The sequence below is a fragment of the Apus apus genome, chromosome 18 (assembly GCF_020740795.1).
Source record: "Apus apus isolate bApuApu2 chromosome 18, bApuApu2.pri.cur, whole genome shotgun sequence".
Lineage (NCBI taxonomy): Eukaryota > Metazoa > Chordata > Aves > Apodiformes > Apodidae > Apus > Apus apus.
Window position 1 is genome coordinate 4,101,487 of NC_067299.1, and position 19,782 is coordinate 4,121,268.

A 19,782-nucleotide genomic window follows, 5' to 3' on the forward strand; every position below is an offset into this window, starting at 1 on the left:
CCAGCGTCGTGAGGTCTGGGCAGCGCTCAGCGCGGTGGCAGGAGCCGGGATTTCGGCGCAGCCGGGGCGGGCTCCGCGCTGAGCGTTCATCGCCTGCCACCTTCGGGCCGCACACCAGTGCACCGACGTGCCAGGCCTCGGCGGGGGGGGCGGATCTGAGCATCCTGCGCTCAGCTATTGTGATGCCAGGGAGCTGTTTCCCCCCGCACCGTGTCCCCTCCCGGCGCCCCGCGGGCGGTGAGCGGCTGCTGGAGCCGCACAGCCGCGTTCAGCCGGTCCAGCCCCGCCAGACCTGGAGGGGACGGGGTGTGGGGGGGAGCCCCTGGGTTCCCCTGCGCCGGCAGCGCCCCTCAGGAAGGGGCAAGGGCTGCTGGCAAAAGAAATGAAGCACGTTTTGAGGATAAAACAATTGCGTTTTGGCTTCATCTGAGGCGGGGATACGGGGGGGGCGGGGCTGGGGCGAGCGGGGGCGGGGCTTAGAGAGGGGTGGGGCTTAGAGAGGGGCGGGGCTTAGCGAGGGGCGGGGCGTGTCGTCTCCCGCCGGGCGTAAACAGAGGATGTCATCGGCGCGCGCCGGCGGGGGTCACGTGAGGGGGGCTGCGCGGTGCCTGACAGGGCCGCCCGCTTCTCCTGCTCTTCCTCCTCCTCCTCTTCCTCCTCCTTCTGCTTCTCCTCCTTCTCCTCCTCCTCCTCCTCCGCCATGGAGGCAGCCGCCCTGCCCATCCGCCGGCACCGCCGGGCCCTTGTGGAGGCCGTGAGGGAGCAGCCCTTCCTCATCGTCACCGGCGAGACGGGCAGCGGCAAAAGCACGCAGCTGCCCAAGTACCTCTTCGAGGCAGGTAACGGCCAGGGCGGAGGGAAAGCCCCGAGAGGCCCCTCGGTTCCCAGGGTGATGAGCACCGATCACCGCAGATCACCCTCCAGGCTGTGCCCACGTCCCTGCGCTGAGGCCGGGTGGCCTTGGTTGAAGGTTTAGCCTGAAAAGCTGCGGCCGTGTTGCATAGACACCTGTGCGTGAAGCGTGGGCGGCACAGCTCAGGGGCCCTGCTCTCCCCGTCTCTCTCGCAGGGCTCGCCAGGCACGGGGCCGTCGGTGTCACCCAGCCCCGCCGCGTTGCCACCATCTCCGTGGCGCAGCGGGTGGCCGAGGAGATGGGCTGTGCCCTGGGGAGCCTCGTCGGGTACCAAGTCCGCTTTGATGACTGCACCAGCGAGGTAGGGCTGTGAGGACTGGGTTTTCCCTCCTGTGTCCTGGCAGGCTGTGGTGGGATCAGTGGGCTGTGCCTCGGTTTCCTGCTTGTGGGCCTCTCTGTGGAGCAGCACGGCCCTGTTGCTGCTCCTGGGGCTTTATCAGTCCCAGCTGAGGTGAAGCTGCAGTTGTGTGTATCACACAATTCATCTGGTAGAGTTATGTGAGCACCTTACAAGTGAAACACTGCCAGGCACCTGTGGTGCAACCTGGTTGTGTGTTCGGGACACGTGTGATCTATGTAGAAGTGTTTTTCTGGACTTTGAAGTAAAAATCCAGGATAACAGCTGAATGTCTAATCAAACCTCTCAGGATACTGCCATCAGGTACATGACTGATGGCTGCTTGTTGAGGCAAATCCTGGCAGACCCTCTTCTCAGCAAGTACAGTGTCATCGTTTTGGATGAAGCCCACGAGCGGAGCCTCAGCACTGTGAGTGTCACCTTGTGTCTGTCCTTTTGGGTCACTGTTTCTCCTTTATTGAGGTCCACTCAGACCTTTCTTTCACTTTTGCACGATCCCCAAGGGTTGCGTCTGACTTGCCATGGATGCACTTTGTGCTTTTGCTGTCCTAAGACCATAGAATTGCTGCTTTGATTATTCTGTCCTGTATAATCTGAAAATAAGATGCAGTTGGTGATCCTGTTGGAATTGTAGCTGCTGTTGTACTTGAAAGCAATAAAAACTTAGCTGGCTATTGGACACTTTTCCAAAATTTCCAAGACTTTGAAGCCAGCACAGTGAACACAAACCTCTAGAATCCTAATTAAAAAAAAACCAAACAACCAAAAATGCAAACATGCAAAGCCCTGGAACATCTCTCACTCTAAGGCCTAACGTTTCGTAGGGTGTGTGTGTGACTGTGCCAAAGAGATTAGGGCTTTTGGGGTCATGGAAGTGTCCAGACTGACCCAAGTACCAAAAAGCTATCAAATGTCACCCTGACCCTTCTCTGGCAAGCAGAGTGAAACTCAGGTCACTCAGTCCTCAGGAGACTGTGTCGTGTGTCAAACAACCTCCCAGTCCAGGTGGGGAAGAGGGAGAAGGTTTTCTGCATCTCCCTTCTGCCCTCAAGCATCTGAGGCTATTGCAAGTCTCTGAGCAAGGATGATGTAAGAAGTTACTCCTACATCATCTGAGTATAACTAAATTAAAGGGTTTTTTTTAAGAAATCTAAAGCACTGCAGAGTGTACTAAACTTGCTGAAGTTGTAACAATAAATAGTACAACAGAGGAGGGCAGGTGATGTGCTGAACAAAGGAGATGACTTTTAAAATGAATCTGAGGTAACTGCTTGCAAATGACTTGCCTGTGAGAGATAAAAATGAAAACCAAAGGATTTTAAGTCACACTGATTCAGTTTGTAGGCTGTGAGAAGAGCTGTTAAAAATACTAATTGCATTCTAGAAACTAATTAGGATGCTCACGGGACAGAGTGAGTGTGTGTGTCCTTCTGAGTGCCTAGGCCCTGAAGATGCAATTTTCTGGCTTCACTGTATCTGTGGGATAAAATCAGTCCCTTCCAAGTTTGTCAGGCATTTCTAAGGGAGCTGGGATACTAATGTAATTTCCATCTGTTTTTCTGTTAGGATATTTTGTTTGGTTTGCTGAAGAAACTGTTCCTACAGAAGAAGCCCCCAGACAGGGAGACAGCCATGAAAGTGGTGGTGATGTCAGCCACCCTGGAGGTAGACAAGCTCTCGGAGTTCTTTGGACACTGTTCAGTGCTGCATATTCCAGGAAGAAGTTATCCTGTCAAGGAGATATTCTGCAACCTGCTCAGCCCACGGGATGTGGGCAGCTCTGCCTATGTTACAGAGGTCTGGCCTGTTGTGCTTTTTTTCTGTGTTGTGTTTTTGGTATGCTTGTCATCTGTGACCATAAGAATTAGCTGCTGTATTACTGTGTTCTTCACATCTCTACAGGATATAGTGAAGAATTAATCGGCACCATGAGTTTTAGAGAAAGTGGGATTCCAGCTGTTATTGGGTTGTTTGTTGTTCGTTTCAGGCTGTAAAAGTGGCACTGAATATCCACCTGAATGAACCAGAGGGTGACATCTTGGTTTTCCTGACAGGTGAGACTTAAAAAGTGACGGTTATTCTAGGTGAAGCATGGCATTGCTTCCAGTGCATCCTTCCAGTGACTGTAGTTTCTTCCAGAGCAGTAAGTGGAGAAGGAAAAGCTGCAGGTTGAGGCATGTAGTCCTGTGAAATGGGATTTTTCAGAGTGTCTGTAGCTACATCCATGCCTGTCAGATCAGACAGGAAAAATATTAGCTTAAAAATTTGCATAAGCTCTTTTCTTCCTGTGCCAAGTTTACTCTGTGTTGTCTTTGTTGTTTTATTATTCATTCAGGAAGGGAACACTTCTTTAGTTGCAAAAACCTACATCAATCTATGGGCCAGGAACTCACTTTTATGCATTTTTTTTAAGGAAAAGCCTGGGTGGGAGGCACTGTGGGAAGACTGGATGTCACCTCCTGAGCTAACTCTCATTAAGTACTACTTTCTTCTTGGAAGGGTGTTGATGACTCTTAGTATGAGCAAAACAATTTTGTTTAAAGATGTTGCAAGATGGGAGGGCAGAGCTGTAGCTAAATAGGTCACTTAAATGCTCTTGTGTGGTTTTTTTTAGGTCAGATTGAGATAGAAAGAGCTTGTGACTTACTTTTCAAGAAGGCAGAATCTATTGATTACAGGTACGAAGTGCATGATCGCTCTGTGGAAGGCCTGCTTATCTTACCCTTGTATGGGTCCATGTCAACAGGTGAGAGCACATAATGTCCTATGGAACTTAAATGACATAAATGTTGACTGCAAGAGTTGATATAAACAGTATCCTACTCAAAGGCTTCTGTTGTGATTGGAGAAAATGGCATTAATTAACCTATTTGTTACAACACTGTAGAGCTGTTCTGTTGTGTTCAACTAAACAAACTTCAGCCTCTTCTGCCCTTGCACTGAAGCCTTCAGTTAAAGTTCATATCCACTGGAAATGGCTTCACATACCATCAAGGTCTCCAGCTTTGTCTAAGTGGAAGTTCAGAAGTCTGTCTTAGGTCCTCATGGGTTATTTTAGATGGAAAAGATATTGCCAGCAGGTGTTTGGTGGTGAGAGCAAACCTGTAAGGGAAGATAGAAGCAGTACAGTGTTACACCACATACAAAAGTACAGAAGGAGTTGATCTGTTTTATTTGGCAGCAGAACCACCATTAGTTTCAAAGAATGAAAACCGAAGGGCCTTTGATCTTGACAGACACTGTATTTTCAGCTGAACTCGAGCGCGATGTGTCGGTGTGTGGGTGCAGTGTGTAGAGTGCCAGGAGGCTGAATAAGTGCCCAAAAGAGCAGGACAGCAATTCCTGTCTGGAAGGGCTGCTGATAGGAAAGATCTGGTCATGATCTGCTGAGAGGGAGCAAAATTTTAACCTCCTTGAGAGAGCAAAATAAAAAGCTGTGTAAAAGAAAGGTATAACATCTTCCTTACTCCACGATGGGTGTTAGATTCCTGACTGAAAGTTTGTTTCTTTCTTTGGTGGTAGTTGCTGGGAGTCTGTTGTATTTTAACATTTTTAAAATACACAACAGAGAATTTTCCTTAAAGAGAATTTTATATTTTTCAAGTATAATAAATGAGAAAAACCTCAGGGTAAAGGTGAAATTCTACCTTCCTGTTTTGTTCCTTGGAGAGCCAAATGAATTAATGGAAACTGCATATGCTGCTTTGTTACATGTTAAAAGATCTGCTGGAAACTTGGGGGATTTAACAGAATCTTTTCATGTTCACCTTCACTTGCTCTGATTGTTCAAACCCTTCATGAAGATTCTATTTAGTCCAGACATCTTGTTTGTTTTTCCTAGCTCTGGGTAAGGAAATATCCAGGAGAGTCAGCCTTTCCTGGTCTCAAAATGTTCTTGAATATTCAAGCAACAAAGTGAATATCCTTTGGTTATTTGCTAAAATAATACTGAATCCATATTTTAGAATATTATGGGATTCACTTTCTGATTTCATCCAGATGACTTTCATGAAGTGTTTGGGTAAATCTGCACAGTGTTAGAGATGTGGTTTGAAATCAGAGCCCTGTATTATAACAGATTGTTTGACTGACAACTTGTTGTTTCAGATCAACAGAAAAGAATATTTTTGCCAGCTCCCACAGGCATCAGGAAATGTGTGGTATCCACAAACATTGCTGCAACATCCCTGACCATTGAAGGAGTCAGGTATTGTTTCCTGTCCTTCATAAAAGCTCTAACAGAGGGAATAATTGAGGAAGTTTTACTAGATTTGGAAAAACACATCTTCCTTCTGCTACTATACTTCCCCCATAATCAGCTCTTGCTTTTTTTATTTGTGTGTAGTGAATAAAAAATACCCAAACAAACCCCTTGGTACTATTCTGTAGTCTTAGAGACAACTAATATTTCTGTACCCTAGTTTGAAATCAAATCTCAGCTCCATTAAATCAACATAGTCTCAGTTTTCTGTGACATCCTGTAGACTGAACTGTTGCAGGGCTGCAACTGACCAGTGCAACTACCTGTTTGCAGCAATTGGGTAGTTGTTGTCTTGCTTTGAGGATTTCCATGTGGCAGGTACCTGTCTGTCTCCTGACACCTCTTTTGTTTTCTCCTCTGACAGAGTGTGAATCTATTTTTCAGATACATTGTAGATAGTGGATTTGTGAAGCAGTTGAATCATAATCCCCGAGTTGGTCTGGACATACTGGAGGTGGTTCCCATTTCAAAGTAAGTTTTAAAAAGGTCATGTGCTTGGTGTTTCTGGGAGTTGCTCTGAGAATACTGTGTGATTATTGATCTGAAGTTAAAGTGAGGAGGAGCAGCTTTGGGGCTCTAATTTAAAGCCATTTTGTTTGCTGCTGAATAGAAAGTGGTTCAGGACATATAATTTCCTATAAGTTACAGGCATTAAGAAGGAATTGACAATACACTGTTTGTAGTCTGAAGAGGCTCACATGTCATCCCTGTGTTTGCTGAGCACAACAGCCTGATTCAGAGGAGCTTAAAAAAAAAAAATCTTCCTTTACACAGAAATGCTGCTTCATTCTGCTGGGTCCGTCTGGTTTCTCAGCAGCTGCACAGTCTCATCTTCCATCTACAAGCACAGGAATTGCTGTTATTTCCCATAATGACAGGGTGCTCTTTGGATAAGAGCAGAAGGGATCAAGAGTTTGGATGATTTGTGGTTTGTCCCTGCCTTTCTGTCCTGGCAGGAGTGAAGCCAGGCAGCGAGCTGGCCGGGCAGGCAGGACATCATCCGGGAAAAGCTACCGGCTCTACAGCAGGGAATTCTGGGAGCAGTGCATGCCTGATCACACCGTCCCAGAGATCAAGAGGACCAGTCTGACATCTGTGATCCTGACCTTGAAGTGCCTTTCCGTGCATGATGTCATAAGGTAACCTCCATGGAGGGGGAGGATTATCATTTTTCCCCCCCGAGTCTCAGCAGCAAAGCAGCACAGGCACCAGCAGACAGGATTATGTCCCCAGCCAACTGTGGCACTTCAGAACAATCAGCTTTTCTCTTCTGTCTTTAATGCCAGATTGGATCTTGAGCTTGAGTTCAGTTTGAGGTTTTGCCAAAACTAGCTCCTTCTAACTGACATAAATATTTTAAAAGCTTAATCTCTTTGGAATTGTTTAATTTTAGGATCATACGTCTGCAGAAAATACAGTTTGTTTTTGCACGTGCCATGCTGGGGTTTATCATTGTAAGTCTCCAGCTTGAGGCTGTGCTTGTAGTAGCACTCCCATGCACTGAAGATGTTTATGTGCACTTTCGTCAGAAACCTGTATTGGAAGGTTACAAAAGTATTTTAATGAAACACGAGAGCTAACAAAGGTATACAGGGGCTGAAGAGGGAGATTGGTTTACTTTTTTTACTGTCTTTTCCTCTAGATTTCCCTATTTGGACTGCCCTGAAGAAAGGCATATTTTGGAAGCTCTCAAGGAACTTTACCAGTGTGGTGCTATTGACAGGTAAAAAACAAAGGGGTGTAGTCACTGCAGGAATTTAAAATTTAATGGTTTGACTGAAGTTGATGAGTTGTTCATGTGGACTGAAGGACTTCCTCTGGCAGTGGAATGTATTTCCTCATTAGACCAGGAAGTTAACTACTGAGGTTTCATATACCCTCTGTAGAATTAGGTTTGGAGCATGGCTTAGGATTTCAGAGATACAGATTAATTTCACCACATCATCCTGGAGTTCCTGAGTGACCTCAGACAAATTACATCAACTCTCTGGGCTGTAGTTCTTGACAGCAGATCCCAGACTGTTGTGATGAAGCAGCCTAGCATGAGCTGTGAGGCCCATCCAAGAACTCAAGATGGGGAAGCAAGATCTTATCCTAAGCTTCCAGGAATTCTTCTTGAAGAGAGAAAATAAAAAAATAATTTAAAAAAAATCTGATGCATTTGGAAGGCTTTGCCTGCCATGAAGCATAAGAAAAGCAGAGAAAGGTGAAACATTCTTCTGCTGGTGACACTTGTTTCGTGTCTCCAGCACCTCCCTGGGCACACACAGCCTGCAGGGTCAGAATGGCCATGGGGAAGAGCTGCTGTCATGCTCTTTGTATGTGGGGGCTGACACTGTATGTGCATGTTTCTGTTGACATTTAAATACAATTTTGTTGAATCTTATGTTTGAATCTTTTCCTGGGATAAGGAGAGGCCACGTAACAAGACTGGGTGAATTCCTGGTGCAGTTTCCCCTCCCTCCCAACCTGACCTGTGCTGTCATAAAAGCTGCTTCTCTTGACTGTGAAGATCTGCTGCTTCCCATTGCAGCCATGTTGTCTGTGGAAAACGTCTTCATTCGTCCAGGTAGGAATTCTGCTTGGACAGGGACATCTCAGCACACACTGCCTCACCTGGAGACCTTTTCTACAGCTTCCCTCTCTGGGGTTTTTTGCTCTCAGTAATTTTCTGTGCTAAGAGTTTGTGAGGTCAGGGTATCTCACAGATGTACCTCGAGGTTATGAAGTGGGAACTGATGCTGCATTTTGACCAATGGCAGCACAAGTGTTTTTATGAGAGTCAGGAGACTCCTGCTGGGGAGCAAGCTGGTCTCCTCAGTTGGACTCAACACTCGTGGAAGACCTATTTACCTGAAACTAATGCTGTAAATAACCCTCATGGTGCATTAGGAGGGAGATTCCTCAAGTGCAAGGCCTTGTCTCCCAGGGTACATGGTAGCAGATCTGTGGGGAAGAATGTCAAGATTAGGACAAATACAAAGTGGCACTTTGCCCATAGGCTTTTAGAGCTCTCTGTGGTCTGTGGTCTTGGAGTGAGGGCACATGGCATGCTGGGAATTGGACAACAGCTCCTCCAAACACTTCAAAATAGCTCCAAAGACTTCAAAATAGCATGGAATTGGGTTTCATTTGTCCTAAGGTTGTGAAGCAACATATGCGAGTGGATTGCTGAGAGGTCATCTGGGGAAAACTGTTCCAGGAGGGAAAAGAAGAAACACCAAAAAAACTGGAAGACACCAGAGCATATGTTTTACTGTTGGTCTAAGTACAGACAACAGGACTGATTTGTTTGTTTTTAAGGAATGGGGCTTGCTTCTGGGTTGGCTTTTCTGTTCAACTTAGCCAAACAGATCTTGTAAGTTACTCTGAGAAGCTCATCTTGTCACTGCCTCCATTTTTCTAAATGGAAAAAGTAATTTTGCTGTGGTTCCAAGTGGGCATCTCTCATGGGTGATAAACCCAGTCTCCCATGTCCTGCTTCCTATCTCCTTTCCCCTCTAGTCTGTCCCCCCGTTTAAGCCCCCAACTTCAGTACATATAGTCTGTGTGGCACAGTCCTTGTGGGAGACCTTTGTCCTTTCTAGTCACTGATTGGCTCTTCTCCAGTTATCTCTGTAGTCTATTAACTGTGCCCGTTAGTGCAGCAGCTGAAGACACTGCTGACACTGCTGATAGCCTGGGTCCTGCTCTGGGGTCTTTCTCATTCCCACAAATGTGTGTTTGCTTTCCCATCCTCCCTCTGGCAGTGTGCCCTCGTTATCTGTTCAGCTAGCTGATAGAGCGTACGTGTTCCTTACTCTCCAGCAGCCCTGCACATTAGGACACAGAGTCCTCAAGTCCACTTGCTCCTATGCAGTGTGGACATGACCAGACCTCCTGGTTTCCCCAGAGTTACTTGTGACAGCCACAGACATGATCTGCAGCCCAGCAGCCATGCACTGCATTGGACCCTGCAGCCATATCCCTCTCTACGAAGGGGAATAGGTTGTGCTGAGGAAGAAATTCTTTGGGTGTTTAGAACTTGAAATAACACTTGGGAAATGTTGCTTTTGCCCTGGCACATTCCTAGCATTTAATGAAGGTAAATTCCCCCTGAACTCACAAGACCACATTTTTTCTAGACTCTTATTATTTTAAGACCTTCATTACTATGGCACTTGAGTGCTAGGACAAAAGCTGAGTTAAACAGATGAGATGCTGCTATGATGGGATGGTTTCAACAGGCTGTTTTTTTTCTCCCAGAACAGAGCTTTCACCTGATCCCTGTGAGCTGTTTAAGGTTGCTGTTCCATGTCTGCATGTGAATTAATTGTGAGAGAGCAATACACAGAACCTTTCTGAGAGACCAGAAGTTTTCCTCTAGTGCTGACTGATGAGATTAATCACAGATTTAATAGAATCTATGTATTGTCATTCAGCAGTAGTGAAAGGAGAAGAACTGTAATTGCAGCTGTGGAGGAGAGGCAAATCTAAAAATAATAGGATTAAAGATCCAAGGCTGTCAACCACACTTCAGAGAGCTGCTGATAGAAAATTAAGCAGGCGTGATAAATAAAAATTACTTCGTTGACATGAGATATACTTCCTCAGGTGATCCTCAGAAGCAAAAGGAGGCAGAACTTCAACACCAGGAACTCTCCTCACAAGTGGGAGGATGCAATGACTTTGCAACCCTCTTAAATATATTTGAACAGTGCAAAGCAAGGTATAAAATGATCCCTTACAGTAAGTGAATTTTGCATTGCTCATAACTCCCAGCTGCTGCTGATAGTTTTAAAATATATTGTGTATATGCAATTGCATGTCCTCTTGCCTAATTGCAGATTCATTCCTTATTGTGATGTGTAATTTCTATCAAGACATGTATTATTTAAACTAACAAAGTATCTGCCTGTGTAGGTTGCCCTCTTTGTACGACCATAACAAAAAATAGAGGCAACTTTCTGCCTTCAGCTTACAAAGGGCTTCTTTATAATACAAGTATTTCTGTTCTCAGCAAGTCTCCTTCAGCTTGGTGCCAGAAATACTGGATCCATTGGAGGGCTTTAAAATCTGCTTTTAGTGTGGAAAAGCAACTTCGGGAAATAATCAGTAAACTGAAACAGGTAAAAAAAATAAACTTTATATATAATGAGTTATACAAGTTTATATTTAAGACATGTACTGGACTACTGAGCCTTTGCCAGGTGGCTGCTGCTTTTCTCCAGCAGAAATTAATCCACTTAGATATTTATTAGTGCATCCTTGCTGTAGCTTCTGTAACTGACAGCTATGATGGTGGTAACAAGCACAAAGGAAAGTTTTCCTCCTTTCCTCGTGGTTTCCATAGGATGAGAAACCCACAGTTTAAAATCCATGAGCTGGAGAGGGTAGAGCCACTTTTTCATGAGCAAAGATCCTGATGCTTGTTGATTTTTCTTTACAAAGCTCCCAGACTTCCCTAAAGAGACATTTGAAGGCTCCAGAACTGAAATTCTAAGAAGATGTCTGTGTGCTGGATACTTCATCAATGTAGCTAGGAGGTAAGTAGTGAAGTTTGGGGAACTGAATGGAAAAGACATTATGCATATTCTTTAGAGGTGTAGCTGCACATGGAAGCAGAATGGTAAGGCCATAGATAGTGAAATAGCAATTGTAGCTGGAGGTGGTGTTTTTTATGGTTTATTCTGGAAGGATCTTCCCCTGCTTATATATTTGAATATTTTCTTCCGTGCTGCTTCTGATTTCCTTGGTTAGTGCTGCTGTCTTATCACAGCAAAGTATGTTTCATTACATATATATTTTTTCCCAAACCTTTCAGATCTGCAGCCAGGACATTCTGCACAATGGATGGGCATGGCAGCACAGTCTACATCCATCCTTCATCTACAGTAAGTGACCAAATTCTGTTAGTAAAGGATCTATAAAAGGAGTAAGATGTGGGTCCCTGTAAGCTCTCCCTGTCCTCTTTGATTTGTGCTGACTTATGGCCAGGAGAAGCACTGCTGCAGTGTTCATTTAGAGAGTGGGGAAGAGCCTCACTTCTTCAAATTTGGTAAATGTTTGGCTTATTAAATGAGTGTGACACAAGCTGAGCTTTCCCTCTGGCTCTTTGGATTGCCTGGGCAGTTCCAAGCGAATCATTTTGCCTCAGTTTTCCTGCCTGAAAATGCAGGGTAATGTCAGCTTTGTCTCATTCTTGCATCTGAAGCGTTGGAAGATGGAGGGTGCTGTAGAAATAAAAAGCCTTTTTAATCAGTTCTGAAATCATATTTTACTTCTCCAGCTGTATAACCAGGAGACTCTGCTAGAGTGGATCATCTTCCATGATGTTACAGTGACCTCCAAAATCTACGTCCGGACGGTGTGTCCCGTTCGCTATGAGTGGGTCAAAGACTTGTTGCCCAGGCTGCATCAGATTGATGCCTATGAACTGAGCAGTGTGGCACGGGAAGAAGTGACTGAGGAGGAAATAACCAAGTGGAAGCAGAAGGAGGACCTCAAAAGGCAGTATGGTAAGCACATTCCTAGTCTGTGTCTGTGGTTTGGGAGGTTTCCTTGGTTGTTGTGGACATGTGTGTATACATCATGTCACTGAATGCATCCTGGACTAGTAGATGTTGCTCTGAGTGTACTTAACATATTTGATATGTGCTTAATATGCTTGATATGTGTAGCTCTAGCTGTTCTCTTGTCTTACTACAGCTCTGCAACCCTTTTCCTGCCTCAGCAATCCATGTAGTGGTTTGTCTGCTGGTTCTTGTCATGATCCCCCCTACTTTTTGTTTGCTATAACACAGAGTTGAATAAAAGCATTTTGAGTCTGACCAGTATTTAAGCTTGTAAAGCGTATCTACCCAAAGTATTCATGTCCTGAGATGGAGAAATCCTAAGTGCTGGGGTGGGGGTGAAGGGAAGAAAAACTCCAAACCCAAAAACAACTGGAAAAAACCCCACCAAACAAAAAGCACAGAGGAAAAAGTAGCACATTTTGGTGAATGCCTCATTATGACAATTTATTTAATGCCATGTGTTTAAATAGTCAGTTTTATTGAAAACTGATGCTTGCTAACTGATCTATCTACTTGACATTCTTTGCATTCTTCTGTCAGCAGGTTTCATACAGCAGCTGAGTATTTGTGGGCTTCTTTACTCCTGAGCTGACCCTCCCAAAACATGAATTCAATGTAGAGCTCAGGCCCTGGCTGTATAGATTCTCTTCAGTTTCCTTAACAACAGAACAAATACAGGCTCTTGTTCCCAGACCAGCATCTCTTTCTGCCTTGCATTATTTTATAAAACAACCTTTTAAAATGATAAAAACTGGAACTGACTTTGGTTATAAATGTGCTGGAAAGGATATTTGCATTATTGGATAACAGAGAGGAGCCTCATCTATTTATCTGAAGTCCAAGGAGCTGAGCTTTGTTCTCTTTGTCCCTCTTCACTTTTTGACTTCACCAGGCAATTGCAAATTAATTTTAGATTAATACTGACCTTGGAGATGATGTATTTCTTGAAGCTTCATGAAAATAGGTGGCTGAATAGCTGACAGGCTTAATTAGTGCCCAATGGAAGGAAAGGTTGCAGCATGAGCTGAATTATTATTTGGCTCCAAAACAGAATCATTACAAATTAAGAGTGCTGATTAAAGCTCCTTCACATCAAAGAATCTGGTGCCCAGAGCCCTAGGAGCAGGCTGCTCTGGCTGTTTCATTCACACAATACTTTAGGTTCTCAGAGTCTTTGAATTTTATTTTTTTTTAATTATTATTATTTTGAATTTTATTGTAAACTGAAAATATTTCCTGCTTTTCTTCTGTGAAAAGCCCTCCCAAGGTCTCAGCTCAGTGGGAGAATGTGCATTTCAAACGGTGCCTGATCTGGAGCATTGACTTTTCCCACTCCTTTATCTGTGTGTTATCCTCCCTCTTCCTCCCATCTCTGGACATTTATAAGGGTAGTTTATTCCAAGCTTTCTGTTTTTCCTGCTCCCAGTGCTGTTCCTCTCCTGCCTAAACCTGAGATAGAGAGGTGTAACTTAGTGAAGAGATGGAAACACAAGATGTGCAGTATCTGTTACAATAAAAAACAAGATACACGTTTGAGGACAACATGAGCCCAGCTGCAAATATTGACATGGCAGTTAAGGCATGATTTTTAAATTTAATTTTATTTTTCTTTCCCTGCTGTGATACAGTCTGTCCTCTCTGGAAGGGACTCAAATGACTGACAGGGACTCAAAAAACAGTTGAGACTCTGTTGGGCTTTTTTGGACATTTTAGAAATAGGAGGAAGTGTAATGCTGGTTTGGTTGGTTGTTTTTTCACCCGGAAGAGTATATTTCTGTCTCTCCTCTCCCCCCAGAAGGAGTCACAGACAACTCTGCAAAGAAGATGGAGAGAAGGAATGATGATAAATCCATATTGGATGCCCGAGCTCGTTATTTTGAGAGAAAGCAGCAAAGAGCCCAGGGTCTGAGTGGCCCCTTGAAAGAAGTGGGGTAATTGTCATGGCTGCTCTGCTCCTGCTGTGAGGAAAGGCAGTTTGGTGCAGTTGTTCTGGGCACGTTTGCATAATGCAAAATGACTAACTGGAATGAAGGGAAACTTCTGCTTTGTGGTAAGTTGGAGTGCTGAGGCACAGAAACACAATCTTCCTCTGCTGCATCCAGCACGGAGAGATGACCAAGCTGAGTTTTGTTGGCACATGACACAGTCAACAATGTAGTGGCCTCAAATGTGGAGGTGGTGCCAGTTCTGTGGCATTTAGTTGACTTAAATGTCTGGGTGGTCTCAGTGCCATTATTAATAAAAATGTCTTCATTTTTTTTTTTTTTTAAAAGGAGGGGAACTGTCCCATTTTATCCACTTGACTTTGATTGTGGCTGGATAATCTTTCTGCTGATACACAACTCAGCAGAGGGCTTTGTTTAATGCTGGAATTATCAGGGTCTAAGTTCAAAAGGGCATTTGCCCCCTGCATTCTCTGTCACAGTGTTGTTCCCACTCTGTATTGTGCTCTACCATGTACAGTGATGGTTCTGGCTGAAGATGTCTTTGTATTCAAAGTATTTTGTACATGTTTTCCCATTCTTGTTAGCAATGCAGATTTATTTTTCTCTGGTCAGGGATGACTTAGCACTGTGTGTTTTCCATTTGGCAAAAATAACCCCCAGCAGTCAATCCAGTATTCAGGGAAGTCCCTCAGCAGATCTTCTGCCTAGTGGGCTGTTTTTCTGAGTTTGGTGACTGTTATTTTTAAAATGTATAGATTTCTGCCTGAAGAATGAGTTTCTAATGTGCAGGAAGAATACACAAGGAAATAACTAGCTGTTTTGTTTTGTTTTCCCTCAACTCAGGTATGTAAAAAACAAAGATGCTTTGTGATCATGAAGTTTGTTTCCTTCTCAATAAAGAGGAAATCCCCTTCTGTCACCTGAATTGTCCTAACATGTTCCAGTGCTTCAGGCTGGAGCTTGTCTTTTTTTGCTGTTTTTTACTTTCAGTAAGGAAGAATTTGTATCACTTTCCAAAACAAAACTGGAACAACCTGCTGTCACTTTTCCTGCCCAGTTGTTTGCACCATGTGTCACCTTCAGTTGGTGTTCAGGTGACACTTGGTGTAAAAGGCAGAGCTTTCCACCTCTGCACTGCACAGGCTGCAGCTGAGCATAAGCTCTCAAAACCCTTGGGATTCTCCTGTGAGGAAGATGATTTCTCATCAGGAGGGAGCAGCTCTGGTAACTGTCCCTCTTTCTCTGATTGAAGCTGTTCAAATGAAAAAGCTGAGGCTGGTTTGTGGATTGGCCAAGTGTAGGGACAAGGGGTGATTCCTGTCTGGGAATGCTGGAGTGGCTGCTGGGGGGTCAGAGCTGCCTGGCCAGGCTGTAAGAGGCTTAAAACTGCAGCAGCCCCGCAGCTGTCACCGGCAATAGCAGGAGCCAGCCCTGATGCCTCTGCTGCCCGGCCAATCTGAGCCCTGGAATTCCTAACGGCAGGAGAATCGCTGCCCAATCGCTGCTCCCTGCTCCTTTTCTGTGCCTGTTCCTTTCCTAGTGCCTCTCTCCTCCCTTAGGGAAGGCACAAATCCAGGAATTGCTGGTAGTGATCCATCTGTAGAAAGGGGCTGGTTTCCAGTTCCTCTTCCACGGGCCCCTTTCTCCCGTGTTCGGATGGAAAAGGGGCTCGTTCTGTCACGCCCCTCTGCAGACTCTGCTTTAGAGCAGCCACCACTGTGGACTAAACCTATAGTGTGAGTTGCAGGAGCTCTTTAGTTTGTGTGATCCTTGCAGTGTCATGGCTGCTTCCAAGTCAAATGACATCAAAGACAGACGAGGTCCGAGCTGAGGAGCCAGGCTGCCTGTCTCTTGCCAGATCCTCATCCTGTCTGATTTTATTCATTATGCTTTTTTTCCTTTCTTCTCAGAGCAAGAAAGGAGGGTTGTGGGTTTGTGTTGGTTTGTGTTGTTGTTTGTTTTTTTTTTCCCCTCGTGTCCTAGGGCTGTTCAGAGGTTTTTAAATTAGGAATTGAAGACGAAGCAAAAACGGTCTGAGGAAAGAAACCATGAGATTGCAAAATCTCAAGGAAAGCTGGAAGGAAAGCCCGGGCTGGGGCTTCCAGCCCTCGTGGTGAAGAGCTGGGAATGCTCGAGGGAGGTTTTACCTGCTCCCGCGGGCCGGGGTTACACGCCAAGTTAATACACACAGAGGGAAATGTCGAGTTTCACGATGCTGCGGCCCCGAGGGGCGGTGCGGTGCGGGAAGGGACGTCCCGGCAGTCCCAAGGGATCGCTGCAGCCCCCCTGGGACGGCCACACCCCGGGGCTGCGCTGGAAGGAGGAGGTCGGGACCGGTCGAGACCTTTCCCGACTTGGGTTTTCTCTTTGTAATGAAGGGTTTAGTTGGGGTTGAGCGAGGAAAGACGCATCCCCTACCGACCAGGGCGCGGCAGGAGCTCGGGGCGGCCCCCCGGGATGGTTCTGAAATGGGGGAGAGAAGGGGGCAGGTCCGGGGGGGGGGGGGGGGGGGGGCAGCCCCGCCGGGGCAAATCGCTCCCGCCCGTTCCCGGGGCTCGTGCTGGCCGGGGCGGCCCCGCCCGTCTCCATGGCAACCGCCCCCCCCCCCCCCCCCCCCCCGGAGTCACCTTGCCCGCCCGCCCGCTCTGCCCTCCGGCACGTGACCCACCGGGGCGGCGAGCGCGGGCCGGAAGTGACGCAGCCGCCCCTCGGTCGCATGATGTGGCAAAAAAAATAAAAAAATAATTTAAAAAAAAAAAAGGCCGGGGAGGGAGGGAGTGAGGAGGCTGCAAATAGTCCCTTCCGGTGGGGGGATCCTTCCGCCGCTCCCATTGGGCCCGCGGCGGGTGAATCACGCCGGGATCCTTCCGCCCGGCCGGCGCAGCGCAGGCCGGTCCCGGCAGGTGAGGGCGGCCTCTTCCTGCCGCGCCGTATCCTTCCGCCGGCGGGGGCAGCTTCCGGCTCGCCGCGGCGCTCCCGCTCGCTGCCCCGCTCCGCCATCGCGCTCCCGCTGCCCCGTGACCGCGGTCCGGCCTCGGCCTGGAGCCCCAGCCCGCTGCCATGGCCCAAATCCTGCCGATCCGCTTCCAGGAGCACCTCCAGGTGAGCGCGGGGGGCCGCGCGGGGGGAGGAGGCGCCGGGGCGGGCGGGCCGCGCCCGCGGGCCGAGCGGGGTCGGTGCCCGAGCGGGGGGAACCGGGCCCGGCCGCGTCTCCTTCGGGGCCCTGAGGCGGCCCGGGCCCCGCCGGGGCGGGGTGCCCTTCCTCCTGCAGGCCCTGCCCGCCTTGGAATCGGGCAGCGCCTTTAGCCGCCCCGAAGGGCACCTTCCCGTGCAGGCCCGGGCGGGAGGGGCCGGGCTGCGGGCCCCGCTGGCGGGGCAGCCTGTGCCCGGGCCCATCGCCCCTGCCCGGCTCCGTCCCGCCGCTGCGGGCGAGGCTGGCGCCCGGCCCGGGGCTGCACCTGCCGGGCGGGAGGGAGGGACGCGGGGGCTCCTTCCCGGGGGCTCCTTCCCGGGGAGAGCCCGGCCCCCCCGCAGCAGTGCGGGGGAAATCCCGCTCCAGGGGGTCGGTAACGAAGGGAGGGGGGGGGGGCTGGTTAAATTAACGAGGTGACAAACAATAAACGGAGGCAGCTTGGATCTGTAATTTTTTTTAAATGAGTCCAAGGTTTCTTATCCTCGTGGAGATTTAATAAATAATTTTATCGACGTCCTGATTTGTATTGTCGGTTTCTGTGGAGAAAAACCGCGTATTGCAGGGAAACGTGCGGGCTACTGCGGGCTTCCCTGCGGTGCCGCTGTGCAGCGCAGGCAGAGCTGCCAGCTCTGTGCTCAGCTTTGGGCTTGGGGACCGTGAAATTACAGCTGGGTGCCAATAGGTGATTTCCAGGTGATGGCCTTTAGGTTCTTTTATCATGATTTTCTAAAAGCACTAGGAGCAGGTTCCAGAATCCCCCTGCTGCAGGAATGCGAGGTTACCTTTTGAAACAAGCATGAAGCTCTTAAGGTCTGTGGGTGAAGCTGGAGCACAGGGAGGGGTCTGGAAGTGGTAACAAAGTTGTGCAATTTCACTTCCCATCTGACAACCCTATAGGGCTACGTACCAGGAGCCATCAGCCAGGCTTCCTGTCCTGAGCTTCTGTTGAGCTGCTAAGAAGTGTTTTTTGAGGAGAATGTGAATGATAAAAGTTATATTGACATACCTAGGCAAGGTGTTCTGGCTTCTAGTAACTGCTTCCCTGGGATATCAGCATCCATTGATGATGGATTTGCATGGTTTGTAGTGACTGGTTTCTGACCCAAATGGAAATGATTTAATTTCTAGACACTTTGTTAAAAGATCAATTGCAAAATACTTTTTTTTGTTGTGCAGTTTGCCTCTGGCCCTAGTGTAACTTTTAGGTTTTAAAAAAATGCTGTAGTGTTTGGTTTTTATCTAGCTAGGTTCACTGTTGAACAATGGATAATTTTACTTAGTTATTAGTTCAAAACCAGGTCAGAATTCATAGCTCAGGTTTAGCCCTGGTCTGTTTGGTGAGCAGCACTGACAGGGGAACCTCATCAGCTGGACAGAACTTCAGCTCTGAGCAAGTGCTCTCTCCTGGTAGTGGCATAGTCTAGAGCAAAGTATTGGGAAGGTTCTGTCTATTCAGGTGAAACTCATTCCTCTGGATAGCCTAGGTCTTAATAAAGTATTGTGGAAATGCATCTCTGATACATTATTTAAGATACAAACCTTGCATGTGACCTGCTACCAGGTCTGATGACATGAGCACTATTATGTAATGAAACTCATCAGCTTCACTCCAAAAGTGCTGATAGGTTTTGATCCAGCACAACAGTGGAATATGATTGTTCTGACTAAAGACTGATTTATCTATTTTTTTATTTGTATTTCCCCCCCCTTATTCCTACTTAATGTAGAGCACTGACTTAACCAGGATCTTTTACAAGTGCATATGTGAGCAGGACCTTCTGTAAAACTGTGTCCGTCCTCCTGAGCCTCCATGCACGTGGCTTTGCCCATAAGGCTTCAGTTTTTTGGACCTGCTGAACTTCCTCATTTTATTTCATTGAAAAAATTCAGAGGAACTGGAGTTCTCTCAGGCACTGTTTCATGCTGAAACATCTGTCTTGCTGTTGGAGTAAACTTGGAGAGCAGAAACACTGACATTTTTTTGCTATCCAGAACTGCTTTAGCACATTCCAGGCTGTTCATAGGAGGTTCTCATGGACTCAGTAATACAGTTTCTTGAACTGTGGCCTGACCTACATGGTTGAGGAAACTTGTCATACAGGTGTTGCACAACACTGGTAAGTTTGCAGCTGATGCTTAACAAAAGGAAAGGTACCCACCTGGAGCCTTGTTCATAAAAAGGCAGGTGATAGATTTGAATGAGAAAGTTCTTGTAAGACTGTTATTGAAAGTGGCTTTTGATTGCCCTAGAAAACTGGCAGTCTGGAGTAGGTGTGGTATGATCCTAGTTCTCCATGGATCCACTACTGCACGTCAGAAAACGGTCAAGTAACTGTACAAAGCTTGTGGTCTTCAGCATCAGCCCAGTTGCACTCCACATCACACTCCCCAGAGCCTGCTGGCATTATCTGCTGCTGTCAGCATCTGGGTTAGGTGATGTGGGAAAGAGGAGCTAAGGGCTCTAGAAGCTCCTGAACATCTTGTCTCCTGGGCACACAGTACAGCATGCCTGGTGCCTGCAGTTTGAGCTGAAGATTCAGTCTGGGCAAGTAAGATG

General features: G+C 47.0%; 2 protein-coding genes across 5 annotated transcripts in view; both read left to right on the plus strand.

Annotated features, from left to right (window-relative positions):
• Positions 1–567: 567 nt before the first annotated feature.
• Positions 568–14,951, plus strand: DHX40 (DEAH-box helicase 40). 3 transcript variants are annotated; one of them, XM_051635890.1, is made up of 17 exons: positions 568–839; positions 1,069–1,214; positions 1,561–1,680; positions 2,838–3,068; positions 3,259–3,325; positions 3,886–4,017; positions 5,379–5,478; positions 5,917–6,003; positions 6,489–6,671; positions 7,175–7,255; positions 7,944–8,101; positions 10,126–10,240; positions 10,532–10,640; positions 10,963–11,057; positions 11,336–11,405; positions 11,801–12,029; positions 13,882–14,951. In XM_051635890.1, exons 1-17 carry the CDS (start codon positions 701–703, stop codon positions 14,019–14,021), a joined length of 2,202 nt encoding a protein of 733 aa, XP_051491850.1. In that variant the 5' UTR covers positions 568–700; the 3' UTR covers positions 14,022–14,951. The 3 variants fall into 3 exon arrangements, with proteins under 3 accessions (XP_051491850.1, XP_051491851.1, XP_051491852.1); XM_051635891.1 differs by having other exon boundaries at positions 13,885–14,951; XM_051635892.1 differs by having other exon boundaries at positions 619–835.
• A 2,003-nt stretch (positions 14,952–16,954) lies between these two features.
• Positions 16,955–19,782, plus strand: part of CLTC (clathrin heavy chain) — a 31,667-nt gene continuing 28,839 nt past the window's right edge. The window contains exon 1 of one of the 2 annotated variants that reach the window (XM_051635487.1): positions 16,955–17,134. In XM_051635487.1, the coding sequence (XP_051491447.1) occupies positions 17,093–17,134 (42 nt within the window). In that variant the 5' untranslated portion in view covers positions 16,955–17,092. The remainder of the gene's footprint in view (positions 17,135–19,782) is intronic. The other variant, XM_051635488.1, reaches the window with a different exon arrangement.

What these genes read in the sequence shown, in the direction of transcription:
- DHX40 (XM_051635890.1), top strand. Translation starts at nt 701, where the DNA reads ATGGAGGCAGCCGCCCTGCCCATCCGCCGGCACCGCCGGGCCCTTGTG. An exon ending in GCTCTGCCTATGTTACAGAG is followed by an intron (nt 3,069 to 3,258) that starts GTCTGGCCTGTT and finishes TGTTCGTTTCAG; the next exon opens with GCTGTAAAAGTGGCACTGAA. An exon ending in GTATGGGTCCATGTCAACAG is followed by an intron (nt 4,018 to 5,378) that starts GTGAGAGCACAT and finishes TTGTTGTTTCAG; the next exon opens with ATCAACAGAAAAGAATATTT.